General features: G+C 38.7%; 1 protein-coding gene across 1 annotated transcript; it reads right to left on the bottom strand.

Annotated features, from left to right (window-relative positions):
- Positions 1-11,309: 11,309 nt before the first annotated feature.
- LOC116835092 (interferon beta-like) lies at positions 11,310-11,879 on the bottom strand. Its single transcript, XM_032797581.1, has one exon. The coding sequence runs from the start codon at positions 11,877-11,879 to the stop codon at positions 11,310-11,312; it is 570 nt and encodes a 189-aa protein (XP_032653472.1).
- Between the last annotated feature and the right edge of the window lie 5,812 nt (positions 11,880-17,691).

Below are 17,691 nucleotides of genomic sequence, written 5' to 3'. Positions count from 1 at the left end.
TAGAAATGACTACCTTTAGAACAGCCTTAGGCATAAAAAGGTATTGCTTGTTTCATTTAGGTCTCAACAAAATGTTTGTTTGTCTTAGTTTTAAGTCTCCTGTGAGTTTGTCAATAAATTGAAAATATTGTATTTCTACTCAAATTGTAATTCAGAAACACGGTCTGTATTACTTCTATTTTGGAAATAATTCATTCTTTGGAAATATTATATTCCTGATAAGCTAAAGGCCCTTGCTTCTTAAGTAGGTTTTCTCCTTCTCCATCTCTTTATTCAAACATGCCCACAGCTGGTCAGTTTACAGGGTGAAGTCCATTTTGGAATGTCTGTTTTGAACTCCCATCCCAGGCAGCTTGGGAGAGATTTTTCCTCTAGATGTTGCCAGATAAGTTTGAGGATTTCTTGGATTGCCTCTTTAATATTCTCTTTCTGGGACTATTCAAGCTTTAGAACCTCTTGAGGGAACATGGAATGTGTTGTTCTATTTAGATGTTGCTGAGAAAATACCACCCCTTTTAAAATGATCAGAACTTGAGAGCAGCCTTGGTTCACATTCTTACTGGAAACGAAATATTACAGTCTGGAGATGAGATTTCAGTGGGGAATAGTAGCATACAGCTAACTTTCAGAAAACACACAGTCACTGTAATGATCAAGATGTTTTAAGGTGTTTTACAGTTCTTGTCTTTGTGAATAACTGTAAAGATTGGAGCTTGTTAAGGCTTTCATAGACTCCTTTGTTTTTCCTTTGATATTTCTTTATTGATTTATGTTTGAGGCTTATTTCTTTGCCTTTCTGTTTAGTAACTTGTTTTCTAGCACTTTTTCATCAAAATAAACTAAGCAAAGTATACAGTAATATAACATACAAATGGTATTTTCATAGCAGGGTGATACTGTTGTGTAATTCAAGGTATAAAATTTTAACTTGATGGAAATAATTATGGGAAGAAGCAACTGAAAAACAAGGGCTTTTGGTGCCCACATCAGTTTCATTTCACTGTTTTCACTGAATCAGAAATAGAAGCATGAATGAAAAAGAGGAAATATTTTAAAACTCAGATGGTCAATTTCTGAATAATTCCCTAATAAATGTTTTCTAAAGGATGCTAGAGAACATAAATCCTGATCCTTCTTGCATTAATTTTACCCCAATTAGTCCTGTTATATATGATTTTACTGAAGCATTTTAAGCTAAACAAAACCAATAATTTCAAAATAAGGCCTCAGTAGAAGCTATCCCCTCAAATATAGTGAAGATTTAAAAAAGGGATAGAATATTCTCTCAGGTTTCTGGGTTCCTGACTGGAATGTCATCTTGACTGGCAATTGTTTAAAAGGGGTTCATCTTTGTTCTCATCCATACACCATCAAAACGTTAGGCCAAATTACAGCCTAGGATATCTATTTTTATGAGGTGTTTCTATTGCTGTTGAAAACCATTTAAAGGCATTGGTTTATAATAGCAGCATGATTCACAAGTGGTGAAGCAATATGGATCTTAGAGTACAAGCAGAAAAGATAACATGCACATTTTTAGTGACTCAAAAATTAAGTATTTTATCTATAAAAATATCACAGTTCTAAAATTCAATATGTCTATTCCTTCCTGGTTAAAAATAAGTGCTGAATGTCCCGCTGGAGAACTGTGAATCTGTTTTCTGGTAAAATGCTTCTTTTTCCTTCTGGAGCTCTCTGACATTAAAATTGTCATTGACTCTGGAATAGTCCTATTTGTGTTACGCTCTTCTTCAGGTAACTCACAACTATCTATCTGCAGATGTCACTGTAAGGCCGATAGGAAATTCTGCTACCACAACAGAAACTTCCTTCTGATCATGTTCTGAGATTATCTGTGGGGGAAATGGTTGGAATATTGTAGATCTCATTTCTCTCTATAGTCATAAAATGTCCTGACTACATCAGAATGATGAAGTGTTCGTTCTTGTGTGTGACCATGATATTGTCTATATCCTTTGAGGAATTTTAATAGTGTAGGTAGTGGGGAAACACTTCTGTAGGAGAATCAAGGGAGTACTGACAGATGACACTGGAAAACTTGCTCATGTATCCAGGACTGAAAAATGGTACATGGGGAGTAATTCATAAAACGGATTGTGCAATTATCAATAAATGTTGAGGAGCAAGAGAACCCCATGTCCTTTAAAACATACTTTGGCAAAATGATGTGTGTTTCAGCTGTTATCTCAATAGAGTTAGTTTAATCTGATTGAAGAGTTCTGTCAAGATGAAGAGTAGTGTATCTGAAACAGTGTTAACTGGTGTTGCATTAGCAGAGTCTCCCAACTAGATTTTTTTTTTTTTTTTAACCCAAATAGCTAAAACAGCTTCAAATGTTAGCCTATGCCTTGATTGGATTTTAAAATCATGTTAAGCTAAACTGTGTGCAACTAACACATTTGAAAAACACCTGTTTTGCCTGTCCAGAGACAGCGCCTTTTATAGTGTGGTTAAAAGGAAATTATTATAACACCATATTGTGTATATATTTAAACCTTAAATAGGGTACTACTATTCCCCTAGATTATTAAAATTTTAGATATTTTAATAAACTACTTTGACTTTTACCATTTATGCTATATTAGTGATGTTATTGTTTCTGTCTTTGTTTTATTTTCACACTTTGGATTTTACTTGATTTGGACAGGGAAACTGGACTGGTCTGTTTTAATCTACTTCCTGTGGTCAAATTTCACTTTCTGATTTTCATGCTCTAACACCAGTTTGGTATGTTGGAGTTTACATCATTTCAGGAGGCAGAGGACTTTTTAATTGAAGAAAAAAAGAAAACAATTTTTCCACAAAATTAAGCAAAAAGGCATGAACAAAACATGACAACCTTTCTGTTCATATTAGTTTGGGTAATTCCCCCAGGCTCCCAATGCACTTTCCTGTATCAGAAACTAAAGATGGCACTAAATTAGTATCTCTTTAAAGAAAATAAATCTGCTTATATTCATGAAAAATATGAGTCACTGTGATTGGCTCTGCGCTGAAATCTTCCATTAGTAGGTATTCTGGTTGTTTATTATATGGAAGGATTGTGTTGCAAGAGAGGATGACTAAGAGAAACAAACAAATTAAGAAGTATAAATGCTAACAGGAAGGGCTAAAGTATCAAATAAAAAAAGGTTCAAAGGAGTAAAGGCAAACTCTTTGAATAAATCAGAATGTTCACAGCAAGCGGACACAGACGTTGCCCTGCTCACTGGAAAATGTTAGAAAACCGTTTTGCCTTCAAGACCCATGGATCCTTAATTTCCAGGACTCTGTGGACTGTTTCTTATGGGACTGGGATCAGCATTAGTGCAGGTCCTGAGGTAGATACGTGGGGGAAGCGGGGTCAGACAGTCACAGGGCAAATCCTTGAAGCTGTATCTTCCCTTCATCAGCTCCATGCAGATTTCGCTGAAAGCTAGGCCTTTAGGGATAGTCAGAGTGGACTGTGGATGTGACGGATCTAATGCTACTAGGGATCCGGAAGAGGGGCAGAGCATCTAATGGTTCCCCAGAACTGACTCTTTTACTCAATCTGCAGAGAGACTCTGTAGATCCTCTGTGACTTACACAGATTTCAGGGGATCCACTGAATATGAGGATGGACTTGTCCCTGCAATGATAGAACAATCTGAGATGAGCTCAGCTAGCAGTCCTGGCACAGTTTTTCTTGAATTTCTCTCTCCTACTCATGGCTTTTTTTTTTTTCCCCAAAGAAGAGTCTGGTTTGCCCAAAATATGGGTGATATCGCCAAAGAGCTAAATGAATTATTCAGCTTTTTAAAGGAAGGCAGAAACGAGTGTAGCAGCTCCTAGACTGGGCTATGGGCTTTTTAGAAGAAAACGGAATGATTATGGGTATGTTTTGCCCCCTATACTGGAAGGGATAGCGAGGCAGACAGACACTCAGGAGGAATACGTCCCAACTGAATTGCACCTTGTAACTCTGAATAAAGTAACAAAATAAACAGGAACCAGCTCAGCAAAGTTATTTTGCAGACAGGACTGAAGATTCCCCATAAAGGTGAAGGGTGTTTGGAGGAAAGAGTGTGGATTGTGTGATTAAAGAAAGGAAGAAGAGCGCATTCAATATACTACAGGCCTGTAAATCTGTAGTTGCTGGGCTCTCTCATGACTTCCCTTTTGCTGATGTCTCCAAATCTTCAGAAACATATCTTCTTGTTTTCAAGAGTCTTGCATCTCTGTAAGTGTATCAGCTGTATTCCACTTCGTTGTAACTATGTCTTATTGGGTAGCAGTTGTCTTGGCTTTTGAGGAAATCCTCCTGGGCCAGCATTTCTCTGTTCCAGATTTTGCCTTTTCAGACATGCATATGGTATGGGGAATATAGTCACTGAGGTTCAGGCAACCAGGGCCCAGGATCTATCACCTCTTCCCTCAGTAGTGTGGGACAGCATTGATTCAGTGCCCAGTTGGCCTCTATTTAGGATATTTGGGAGCAAAGTTGCTAGGAAATATAGACAGCAGCCCACTTGTCATCATGGTCTCTGGAAAGTACCCTGGTTTTTATCTACTCTCTTATGTCCCAGATTTCCCCCCACGTTCAGGAAGAGCAGGAAGGAGGTTGGTTAAGATGGGTACATTTTCAGGAAACAATCTCATCAAGGTAACCCATTTGTCTTAGTTTGTTTTGCTTTGTAATTGTTTTAAAGGCAAATGTCTCTAAGGAGGATCTGCACCAGTTTCTAAAAAGAGTGTGGGTAGTTGGGAGTGACCTGCTGGGGCAAACTGAAACGAAGCTCCTAACAGGGTAAATATGTTTTGAAGTCGAAAGGCATGACTTTTATTTGTTTGATTTTTTTTGGCCTGCCACAGAGATATCAGGGCTACTTCTAAGAGGTCAAGACTATGTTTAGATTCATACACATACAGAAAATGACACCATCTTTGAGATGGCAACATAACTTTTTATGTTAATGCTTTGTAAAGCACATTGAGATTCCTGGTGAAATGCAACTTACTATCACCGTCTGAGAAATCCTGGCCTTATTGGAGTTAATGACAGTTTTGCTATTGACTTCAAAGGGGCCAGAGTTTCACTCTGTCTTTATTTGACTAATAGGACAAACTTGGGTTTTTGCGACATAAAACAGCAAAGACACATCACACGACAGTGGTGTGAGATGGCTTTTCATACAGCCTGAAAGTTACTTCAAGACTATGCAATATTCTGCTAGCTGGGCAGAGATGGACCACATCGCTCCTACCGTAGATGACTACCACTTTCCCTGACATTCCAAAGAGCACCTAAAATCTTCAGGAAGTAGTGTTTGTAATGTGGTGCATGGCAATTTTGTGTGCAGTCTGTGAGCCTGATGGAAAGCCCTGTGGAGTTAATGGAAAAATTCCCATTAACTGCAATTGACTTTGGATCAGGCACTATAAATGGCTTCATCCATCATTGACTTTAGTGAGAGTTTCACTTGCTGAAGTGCTGCAGCAGCAGGCCCCATGTCATTATGGAATGATGGTGTTGGGGTCCATCTTGGTGCTGTGTTGCTGAATGGTGTCATTTTCTTTTATGTAAGTAAAACAAAGATCTTGAGCAGTGAGGTCACTGAAGACCTCTGACAATTTTTTCTGGATTTTAGGAGTGTTAACTCCAGTTTCCTGGCTGAATTCCTACTCAGTTATTCATATTCCAATACAATTTTATGTTCCTCTTGCAGTTTCATATAGATATAGAATTTTTCTTCACTTCCTCTCGTACCCTGATTTCTAGTGTGGCTGCATGCTGCTGAACAAATGAATGTTACCTCATGAAAGTGGCTGATTTGAGGGGTTGCAAAATCCTCCTTTCATATCCCTTTCTTACTTGTAGGGCCACATCCTGTTTGTCTTTATTTGCTTGTGTGTGTATAATCTGTGTGCATACGAGAATTAACTTTAGTCAGAGATTTATACATTAACAGATTTTTATTGGTGACATGGACAATTTCTGGAAAGAATTGCACCAGAACTAACAATAAGCATTCCTTTTAATTAACTCCTATGCATCTATAACAGTGATTCACATGCTGTAGTCTCTGGATTACCAGAACTCGTGGTCTGTAGAATGTTTGATGGCAGGCCCTGAAGAACTGTCAGGTGCGATTGTCCTGGTGCTCCTTGTTTCTGTCTGGTCTAGAATATTAGACAGTTAAGAATACATACTATTCTAATTTTACTTGGCAATATAAACATCTACTGTAGTTGCCACAGGAATATTATACTATTACCCGTCTTTGACCCAAATGGTTAGCTGAAATTCAGGGTCTAGTGGGTTGTTTAGGTTAGGAGGATAACATGATGGTGGAAACAGGTACTTTTGATACAATTCTGCTTAGTTATAAAGAATGTACAAAGTCATGTTTTCCTGAACACAGCAGGAATCGAACATTGTTTCTTTGCTCACAGGTTCAAGTTCCTTTCTAGCCAGCACTTGGTTTTTCTAGCTTTTTTCTTGGGGCCATGCTCCCAGTGCCACTGTGGCTGTTTCCATGGTGACATCTAGCTCAGCTTTTCTTGACTTTGTGTCTTTATTTCACAGACACACAGACCTTCACAAAAGAGTGTCCAGTTAAACCCATCCTCCGGCATGTGCTTTATGTGAGCCTTTGTTTTGGACGGTGACAGGTGCCTGTGTTTTAGATGGAGGCTGCTGTTTCAGCTATTTGGTTGCATAAAGAGCTTAACAGTTTCTTGTATTTTTCCCAAATGAAGGGTGGCTGTTACACCTGTCAGTGTCAATTAAATTTAGCCCAACCCATAATATGGGTGCCTCTACCCAGGTTCTGTTGTGGATTTGCAGACTGCGGACTGCATTTCCCCATCATAGAAAACCAGACTGGAGGGACCATCCAGTGTGAGAGGTGCTACTGGTAAAATTCTCAGGAGGCAGGTCAGAGAGCTACAGAGGCAGGTGGGAGAGCTACAAGAGGAGATGGCTAGGCTGAGGAGCATCTGTGCATAGGAGGAATTCACTAAAAACATGCATATGGAGACCTCCAAGTTTGGGGGGAAAAAAAATCCAGCTGGAGAGGACTGTAGTTGTACCACCAGGGGAGAAAGAAACTGCTCCTTTACAGGGCAGAAGCTGGCTGCTGTTTACTTCTGGCAGGAGGCAGTACTCCATTGTTACTCCCAATCCACCATCCACAGAGATTAAAAGAAAAATCTGTATGCTGCCCTGGCAACAAGGGATGAGGAATCACCCCCAAAGGGGAAGGAGGAGAATCCATGTGCCCCAAGGCTGGAAGGATTGTAGTCACCACTCCCAAGAGGAAACAAAATGTTTTGGTGGTTGGTGACTCCCTTCTAAGGGCCTGACCTGGCATCCTGGGAGGCATGCTACCTGCCAGAGGCTCGTATCCAAGATGCTACTGAAATATTGCTGAGTATTGTTTTGCCCTCTGACTACTACCTCGTGCTGCTTATCCATGTAGGCACTTATTTCAAAGTATGCCCCTGAGAAGATCAGAAGTGACTACAAGTCTCTGGGAGTGAGAATGAAGGAGCAGGGAGTGCAGGGGGTGTTCACATCAATCCCTCTAGTTAAGGGAAGTGGTCTGGGCTGAGACAGACACATCCTGGAGGTAAATACGTGACTTCATGACTGGTATTATTAGGAGGTCTTTGGCTTTCTCAACTATGGGATCCTTTTTTGAGAAGAAGGACTGCTGAGCAGAGATGGGGTTCATGTGTCAAGGAAGGGGAAGAGCATCTTTGAATACAGACAAGCTAATCTAGTGAGAGAGGTTTTAAACCATGTTCGATGGGGACAGGAGACAAAAGCCCGTAGTTAAGTCCAAATGTGGAGACCTGGGTGAAGGGTCAGAATCTGGGGGAAACGTAGGAAATTGTGGCATGGTCTAGGAGGGACAAGAGGGAATATAGAGGGGAAATATGACAAACATCTTAGATGTCTGTATACTAATGCAAGAAATATGGGGAATATACAGGAAGAACTAGAAATACTAGTGAATAGTCACAAATATGACATAACTGGCATCCCAGAAACTTGGTGGAATAAGTCACATGACTGGAATATTGGTATAGAAGGATACAGCTTGTTCAGGAATCATAGAGTATCGGAGTGGAAAAGACCTCAGGAGGTCATCTAGTCCAACCGCTTGCTAAATCCACAGACAGATTTTTGACCCAGATCCCTAAATGGCCCCCTCAGGGATTGAGTTCACAATGCTAGGTTTAACAGGCCAATGCTCAAACCACTGAGCTATCCCTCAGGAAGGATAAGTAGGGGGGAGAAGAGAGGAGGCATTGCCTTCTGTATAAAATATGTATACACTTGCACTGAGGTTGAGATAGAAGGGAGAGGTAGACCTGTTGAACATCTCTGGGTAAGGTAAAAGGGGTAAAAAAACCAAAACAAAACTAAGAGCAATGTCATGGTAGGAGTCTATTACAGACCACCTCACACAGAAGAAGAGGTAAAGGAGACAATTTTTCAACACCTAACAAAATCATCCAAAACATGGGACTTAGTGATGATGAGGGACTTCAACTACCCAGATATCTGTTGGGAAAATAATACAGGATTTGGATAATGCATAGAGAGTACACTTATAAAGTTTGCAGATGATACCAAGCTGGGAGGGGTTGCAAGTGCTTTGGAGGACAGGATTAGAATTAAAAATGATTTTGACAAACTGGAGAAATGGTCTAAATTAAATGGGATGAAATTCAATAAGGACAAATGCAAAGTATTATGCTTATGAAGGAATAATCAATTGCACAAACACAAAATGAGAAATGACTGTCAAGGAGGGAGTACTACAGAAAAGGATCTGGGGATTATAGTGGATCACAAACTAAATATGAGTCAACAATAGCAAAAAAGTGAGCAGCATTTTGGGTTGTATTAGCAGGACTGTTGTATGCTAGACATGAAAATAATGCTTCCACTTTGCTCAGCACTGATAAGGGCTCAGCTGAGTATTGTGTTCAGTTCTGGGCACCATGCTTCAGGAAAGATGTGGACAAACTGGAGAAAGCCCAGAGGAGAGCAACAAAAATGGTCTAGAAAACATGACCTATGAGGGAAGATTGAAAAAATTGGGTTTGTTTAGCTTGGAGAAGAGAAGACTGAGGGGGAAATAACAGTTTTCAAGTACATAAAAGGTTTTTACAAGGAGGAGGCAGAAAAAAATGTTGTTCTTAACCCCTGAGGATAGGGCAAGAAGCAATAGGCTTAAATTGCAGCAAGGGATGTTTAGGTTGGACATCAGGAAAAACTTCCTACCTGTCAGGGTAGTTAAGCACTGGAACAAATCACTTAGGCTATCATTAAACTACACAGTTTAGAGTGGCATTGTTGTAGAGAGCTCTCCGGTTGACTTAATCACTCCAGCCACCACGAGTGGCAGTAGTTATGTTGGTGCTTCGGTTGGCATAACTTACATCACTCAGGGCAGTGGCTCATTCCCACCCCTGAACAACATAACTTATACTGACTTAAACTGTAATGTGTACATAGCCCTAAGGAGGTTGTTGCAGGGATGATCTAGATAATACTGTCTTGCCTCAATGTGGGGGACTGAACTAGAGGACCTATCAAGGTCCCCTCCACTCTTGTGTTTCTATTATTTCTGTGACTATGATCGCTAATGGCAGGGAAGCTGTCCATGAAACAATCATTTTCATAATGTACAAACATCTCAATAGTTTGAAAAACCCTCCTCCGCACTGTAAAACTGGTTGAGAATGTCTGTCTGAGATCAACCGGAGAGGCCAATCTGTCTTCAATAATGCCATCTGGTGACTTGTTCCCATACCACTGAAGTAATTCACTTTGGATTTTGTTTTAATGGAAATACTATCATGAATAAGGGCATAAGGATTTGGTTATAAAATGCTCTGACATCTGCTCTAGCAAGTTCAAGGTATTAATAGCAATAACTGATATTAATATTCTTATTACTTCATCTGTATTTAAGAAATATTTTATTATATGAAACTCAGGCTTGACTTCGAAAGGATCTCAGAAAAAAAACGAGTCTTGTTAGACTCTTCAGAATCATAGTGTCTGATATGTACAAGTAGAGTGGGAATAAATTCAGTAAATATCAGGAGATAACAATGAGGGCCTGGTCCTGCGCTGCTGGTCCTGAACATCTAAGACATCAGTTCCTGGCAATAGTAGTTTGGAAGTACAAGAGATGCAGATTCATGCCATATAATGGAAAGATTGATTGATTACCACACAGTTGGTATTTTCTAGGGAATTGTGAACTTAAAGTAAACCACTTCTGAGGTAAATGTTTTGGTAAATATGTAAGTGTTTTAAGACATCATCATTTTTATGTAATTAACTCAGACAATTTCTGTAGTAGATTTGTAGCTTGAATAAAATAATTTTATTTATAAATATAAATAAGGGCAATAAGTACATGTATAAATAAAATAAAAATTGGCCTGTGGATAAATTTTGGCAAATCCAGAAAAATGATCTGAAAATATTTTCACAGTAGAGAGAGTAAATTAAAGCAGCTTGAGGCATTCTACTTTTTGCATTTAAAAAGTGAGCAAAACATTAAGGTAAGAAAACCTAATATATAAAATATATCTGGGTGAGTCTGCTGCTTATTTCAAGGTACAAACTTTTAACTTTGTAAAAGTAATTATGAGAAGAAGCAACTGAGACAGAAAAGATTCCAGCATAGGGTGCAGTTTCCTTCAGCTGATTTCATTACTTCAGTAGTAAAAGTGCCCACCATCATGAGCTGCAATGAGAGAGGAAAATGGTTCAAACAGAGAACACTTCAATAGTGAAATATTTAGAAAATGATGATTCCATATCATAAGTCCTAAGTTGCCTTCCAGTAAGCCTAACAAAGAAACTCTCTCTTTACAGAAGGTTTTACTAAAACTGTTAAACTCCATAGGTGAACAGAGCCAGTGAAAGCAGATAGGGAATCCTGCCTGTCCTCCCCTGCAGAAGACCTCAATCTAAAGATAGCATGGGATAAAAAGGGATCGATTTTCAGGTGTTCTGAGTGGAATGTTATCTTGATTGGTATTTGTTTAGAGCAGGCCAGTTTTTATTCCCCTGTTCATTTCATCAATCTATTGAACAAAGTCATATCCCTGGATATATTATATGAGGTGCATATATCACTTTTGTATATCAGCAATATAAACAGGATATTCTCTAATAAAGGATAGAACAGAACCTATAGAATAGTTTTTAAATGAAAGCACAGCATGTTTTACCTGTTTTTCCCCAAAACTATTATTTCAATTACTCTAAAAAAGGTGTTTTGTAAAATACCTTAGTTTTTAAGCCTTTTTGTGAGTTGATCAATAAACAGAAAACATCTTCTCATTTCCTCACGAATGATCTCCCAGGCACACAGGCTGTATTGCTTTTCTTTCAGGAAATTTTCTATCACACGGAAATATTTCTTCACTGTCAGCCTGCTGAAGTCCTCATTTTGTGGGTAGGTTGTCTCCAACTTTTTTTCTCTATCGAACCACATCTTCAGCAGCTCAATTTGCTGGTGAAGTCCACTTTGGAATGCAACTATGGAACTCCTATCCCAGGCAGTTTGGGTGTGACTTTTGCTGAAGATATTGAAGATCTGTTGGAGGATCTCCTGGATTGCCACCATGGCATTCTCCTTCTGGAACTCTCTGGAGCTGAGAACATTCTGGAGGGATATGAAGTTTGAATTTTCATTTAGACATTGCACAGGAAATTGTCCTCCCATTTTTTCCAGAAGCTGTAAACTAGCTTGGTTCACTTTGTTTTGCTGGAAGTGAAGCATGTTACAGTCCACAGATGAGCTTCCGGTGGAGAAGAGCAGGACAAGGCAAATGTTCAGGAAACTCAGGGTGGTCATGCTGATGATGACTTAGATTCCCTGTTTCTGTTTAGAGACTGGAAGACTGGAGATAGCGCAATGTCTTTCATAGGCTGATGTGTGGTATTTTTACCCATGTCTCTGAATTTAAGTATTCTGTAGTTTTTCTTTCATCACTTTCTGCATCTCAAGGTTCTCATTTGCTAATTAGGACTTTTTATTTTCACTTTTCTGGTTTATTTTTAAATACTTCTGTTAGTTGATTTTTCAGCCTTTCTTTCCTTTTTGAAAGAAAGTGAGCAAATTATTAAATCCATAACAAGTTGTTTAATATTTGGTATTATTTGTTATTGCTGTAGCAAATTTCCATTTGATCTGAAGCATTTCCCAAACTGAAATTAGATCAGTTTAGCTGTACTAAGACATTAAAATCCCTTGTAAAAGGACATCTGTGTCCTCATCTCCTCCTAACCTTAATTCAGAACTTCCTTTAATATTTACTAATCAAAGTAGTTTAATGAGTACAGAAACTGATAATGGAAGAGTAAACACACTTGGAGAGATTTGGGGCCAGATCCCGAGGACTAATCCTTTGCTGGCCAGAATGACTCAGAAGGCTTATGCCTAAATGTGGCATAACAATGTGTTCTTAATATTGTTTCTTTTTTCTATCCATCGCCTCCTCCACTGCATGCTACACCTACATGTTATGTCTTGTCTTTTAGCTTTTTTCAGGCAGGAACTGTCTTTTACTGTATGTCTTTGTACAGTGAGCTTATTAGAATAGTGCTCTGATTCTGCTTACGACCCTGAGCACTGCAGCATTACAAATAAATTATAATAGATTACTCAGAACTGTTTACATGCAGATGTCAGCATAGAGCACATAGACACACAGAAAACTTTCTTCTGTAGCATAATAGCAGCAAGTCCAAGAGAAACAAAACTTCTCTTTCCAGATAATATTCAGACGTCAAGAATTATAACATTCAAAAACCAGTCAGAGAACACTTCAGCCTTCCTGATCACTCGATTACAGACCTCAAAGTCACGATACTCCAACAAAAAACTTCAAAACCAGACTCCAACGAGAAACTGCAGAATTGGAATTAATTTGCAGATTTGACACCATTAAATTAGGCTTGAATAAAGACTGGGAGTTGACAGGTTTTACTTTGTGTAATAACCCATTTCCCCATGCTAATTTTCCCCTACTGTTACTCACACCTTCTTGTCAACTATTGGAAATGGGCCATCCTGATTATCACCACAAAAGTTTTTTTTTCTCCTGCTGAGAATGACCCACCTTAACTGATTACTCTCGTTAGAGTTAGTATGGCAATACCCAATTTTTCATGTCCTCTTTGTGTGTGTGTATGTGTGTGTGTGTGTATGTATATATCTATCTTCCTATATTTTCCACTGCATGCTTCTGATGAAGTGGGTTTTAGCTCATGAAAGCTTATGCTCAAATAAATTTGTTAGTCTCTAAGGTGCCACAAGTACTCCTCATTCTTTTAGCTTTCAGAGTAAAACCTCACTTAAAACTGTATGTGGATTTGTAAAAGGAAGAAAGACCCATGTGGATGCGTCAGGTGAATTTTCTGTTTTCGCTGGAAGCAGGTTTTCATGATAAAATGTTTGTTTAGTTTCCTTTCACTTTCTTATTAATAACCTGTATTATGAAAAAAGACATTATTTTTAAAATCTAATTGACTTTGCACATATATGCTTTTTATCATTGGTTTCAAACTTTTGCATTTCACTCAGCGAAGACTGGTAAAGTAGACATGTCTAGTCAATCAAATTAAATTCCTTTGGTCAGCTTCACTTTCTTCTTCATATGTCCCAGCCTGAGGCTGGTGCATTGGAGTTTCCATCTCTATAGGAGAGTGGTTTGGTTATTGTAATCCAAAAAAGAAAACTATTTTCACTTAAATGAAAAATGGAAAAAACATCATGACCACATGTATAATTATATTGGTTTGGGTAAATCCCCCTCGGGAGCAATATGCACATTATTTTCACGTAATCTATATTTGAAGCCTTAACTGTCTTGGCAATGTGTCTTTCAAGACATGAAAACATTGGAGTGTGCATCTAAAAGATCAGATTTCCAGTACTGCCATGAATTTATGCACCTTATTCTCTCACAATCTTCAGTGGGACTTCTGGGAGCATAGCATATCCCATAGTAGGATCAAGCCCCAAAGGAGGAGGATTAAAAGAGAGAAACCAGTTAAGAAGGATGCATATTTACAAACTCTTAATAACAAATTAAATAAATAGTCATGCTAGTAAAGAGAAATCTTTTTAAATAAGTCTATATATTAAAAGCAAGTAGTTCCATGGGGAAAATTAGTTAGTTGTAAAGCCCTCATCTCATGCCTCCAAGATCCATACGTAGAGGGGGTGTTGTGGCAGTGCCTCTGATCTGCCCTGGGGTGGGAGAGGGAGAGAATGTGTGTGTGGGAGCATTAGCCTATAGAGTCGGTGGCCTACAAGCATCATTCCCTTCTTTTTCCTGGGTTGGAGGAATTGTTCTGCATGGAATTAGAAATATGGAGATGGGTGGGAAGGGACTATGCTGGACTGTGCTGAGGGTGTATCCTATGGGCTACATCTCCCTTCCACCAGCCCCACATAGATTATTCTTTAATGGAAATCCCAGAGGAAGCTGTGGCCTGATGGAATACTACTAGTGTGGCTGTCATGGAGCTAAGCTGTTAGAGACCAGAAGGGGCTCTCGTGCTCCTGAAAAGATGCAAAAGCAAAGAGCGCCTGTGTAGAGATCCTGAATATTTCCTGCATTCTACATAGAAACCAGAGAATGTTCTGTATTTGGGAAAAGAAGCTGGTTCCATGGGAAATGGGGCAAACTTCTCCACCGCCCCAATCCTGATGGAACAATTTGAGTGGAACTGTGTGAGCAGTTCTGATGGAGTATTCCTCTCTTTTTGATCCCCTGTGACGTGTTTTCTCATAGGAGGGGCCAACTGAGCCAAGAGATGAGTGGTGTCCCCAAGAAGGAAGAAGCTAGTGTAGCATCTTGCACGCTGGGGTATGTACTATTCATTGAACAATTGAATGAGGGGGAACAGGGTTCCCTTGCACAAATGTCAATAATGAAACAGTTAGACATTATGAAGAATCAGTCCCAGATTAATTCTCATAAGTAACAAGGTAAATGGGAACCTGCACAGCAAAGTTGTTTCATAATTAAGAGCCAAGATTTTACCATACAAATTGAAGTAGTGGTATGGAATACATGATAAAGAAAGGAACAAGAAACCCTCCATTCAGGGCACTCCTTCCAGGCCTATACATCTGGAACTGTTTGGTAGTTTTATGTCTTCCCTTTTGAAGGTAAAATTCATGTTATGTGATTTCTGGTTGTTTTCAGGGCTATTGCATCTCTATCAGTATATTTGCCCTTTTCTATTTCATTGTAACTTTTTTCTGTTGTGTAAGACATTAGTAATGTATGTAGCAGACTCCCCCCACCCACAGTGTAAAACATTTTAAAATTGTATAATAAAGACACTCAGCATGGTTGATGTAGGCTGAAAACCTAGCCTCATGGATTCTGAGTTCTAACTCTGGCTGTCACTCTACGATATTGAACAAGTCAGTTATACTTTCACAGCCACAGTTTATCTATAAGATGGGAATAGTAATATTTGACATAAGTTATAGATAATTAAGGTTTAACAAAGGGCTTAGAGATTCTCAGATATAAGGTTTTATCTAAGTCAGAGGTTCTCAAACTGAGGGGAACACCCCGTGGAGAGGCACGGAATATGTTCTGGGTAAGTATGAGAAGCTTCTGGGGGAAAAAAACTTACCGCAAACCTTTTACCCACACCAATGAATAACTGGCAAAGCTGATTCCTCCAGACATATCAGGTCTTCAGGTGGTGCTGTGCATTTGACTTTAGCTGGCGCTTTGCATTTTGATGGATTTCTGCTAAGCTTGCATAGTATTATACAAAGTCATTGCCATATGTACGTTAATCCATTTGCTACAATGTGGTGTGCACATTTAATTGTAAGCATGGACCACAATCGCTGTTTTGCTTTTGCTCTTATTACAATCGATCATTGGCTCATTTTGTGCAATTTGTGGAATTTCTCTGCTCCAAAAAGCAGGTGCACGTGTCACACGAGTAACAATGGTGTGATGCCAGTAAGCAGTATCTCACTTAAAATGTGCATTACTGTATACTTAAACGGCTCTGTGTGACTCAATGACTTACTGTTTTTAATATTAGTGAGAGTTTTATGTTGATATTTGTTATCAGTATATGAACTTGTGAGGCAGGAGGGAGGACGTAAACTACTACAGACACAAAGAAGGTGAGGAGCAATTAAGTTTTTGAGAACCACTGTGAGAATATATCATCATTAAATCTTTTGAATATTTGTCTGATTGGATAAACTTGTGCATTTCTGGTGATCCAGGTGATCCAGTAGGTGACACTTTTATGAGGACACCCTAAGCAGCCTACCCTGAAAATTGGAGGACTAGGCCCTAAGTTAATACGGAATTCATGTCCAGCATGGTATTAGGGGGCACTTTAATGCTGGATGTTATCTTCTGGAGGAAATGTAGACCAAAGTGGGAATGGTGGGGCTCCCTAGCTCAGAGGTAACTGGAGAGGGAACCAGAAATTTGAAGCCCCGAGTTGAAGGTGAAATTGGAAACTCTAAGAGGGATGGTCTTGGGCCTGAAGGGCCAAAGTATACCACACTTCCTAAAGAGTTAATAAATTGGACTGCAGGCAGGGGAACTGTAAATACTCTGGGCTGCAAACATATTATTGGGAGTGCCAGAGGGAACTGAGGTCAGCGTGCCTGCCAGGACACGCTGTCCCAAAAGCTCATCTGTTCTTTTTATAACTGTGTTTTATGGCAGAGATTAGAAACATTTCTGAGAGGCAAGATTATAAAGCTGTTTCAATCATACAGTTTACAGATTGAGAATAGATTAATAAAGTTGACAACTTTTATGATGAGAGCATAAACTTGTGTATTTGTTAAAGGACCAAGAAACAGGAAAATTGTGTTCTAATCTTGCTTTGAAATTGACACATTGTAAGATTTGGGTTGCCCATCCAACGTTAATTTAGCCCCCTTGTGCATCTATATGATGACAACTCAATGTCAACCCCGCACAGCTATTAGTGTTTGAGGGAAAAATAAACAGGCAAAGGACTGAAGTGCAAAAGGGGCACTTAATTGGTGCATGGAGTCTTAGTGAATTTAGGTCTTGATTTGGCGATGTGCTTAAGCATGTTCACAACTTTAAGCACTGACTTCAATGGGACTGTTCATATGCATTAGGTTAGGCATGTGCTTAAGTACTTTTGTTGAATGGGTATATTAAGGCAGAACAATGTTGTTGTTTTTTTATTGGTTCATTTTTGAAAAAATGAAATTAGTATAAATCACCACTATAATGAGTTGCTATTTTAAAAGTAAAATTATATTTTAATGTTAATGTAAAATTTAATAAAGATAAAATATCTCTGATAAAAAAACTAGAAATTGACCAATAGATAAATACTGTTATAAAAATAGTAAAATGATCTGAAAATGTTTTCATAATGCACTAAGATAATAAATATTAACAATAATTAAAAATTCCAGTGCATTTCATTTTAGATAACAGAAAGGAATTACATGCTGTGTTGTAGTCATGTCAGTTCCAAGATATTAGAGAGACAATGGGGGTGAGGTAATATCCAATATTGGACCAATTACTCATTTCACTTCTTCAAAAAAGGCTAATATGTTAATTTCTAAAGCTTATTGTGAGTTAGTTCCGACTCTGAAAGCATCTTAATTCCAA

The sequence above is a fragment of the Chelonoidis abingdonii genome, chromosome 6 (genome assembly GCF_003597395.2).
Source record: "Chelonoidis abingdonii isolate Lonesome George chromosome 6, CheloAbing_2.0, whole genome shotgun sequence".
In the NCBI taxonomy this organism is placed as follows: domain Eukaryota; kingdom Metazoa; phylum Chordata; order Testudines; family Testudinidae; genus Chelonoidis; species Chelonoidis abingdonii.
Note: the sequence above shows the minus strand (reverse complement) of the source record. Positions and strands in the feature narration are given on the sequence as shown.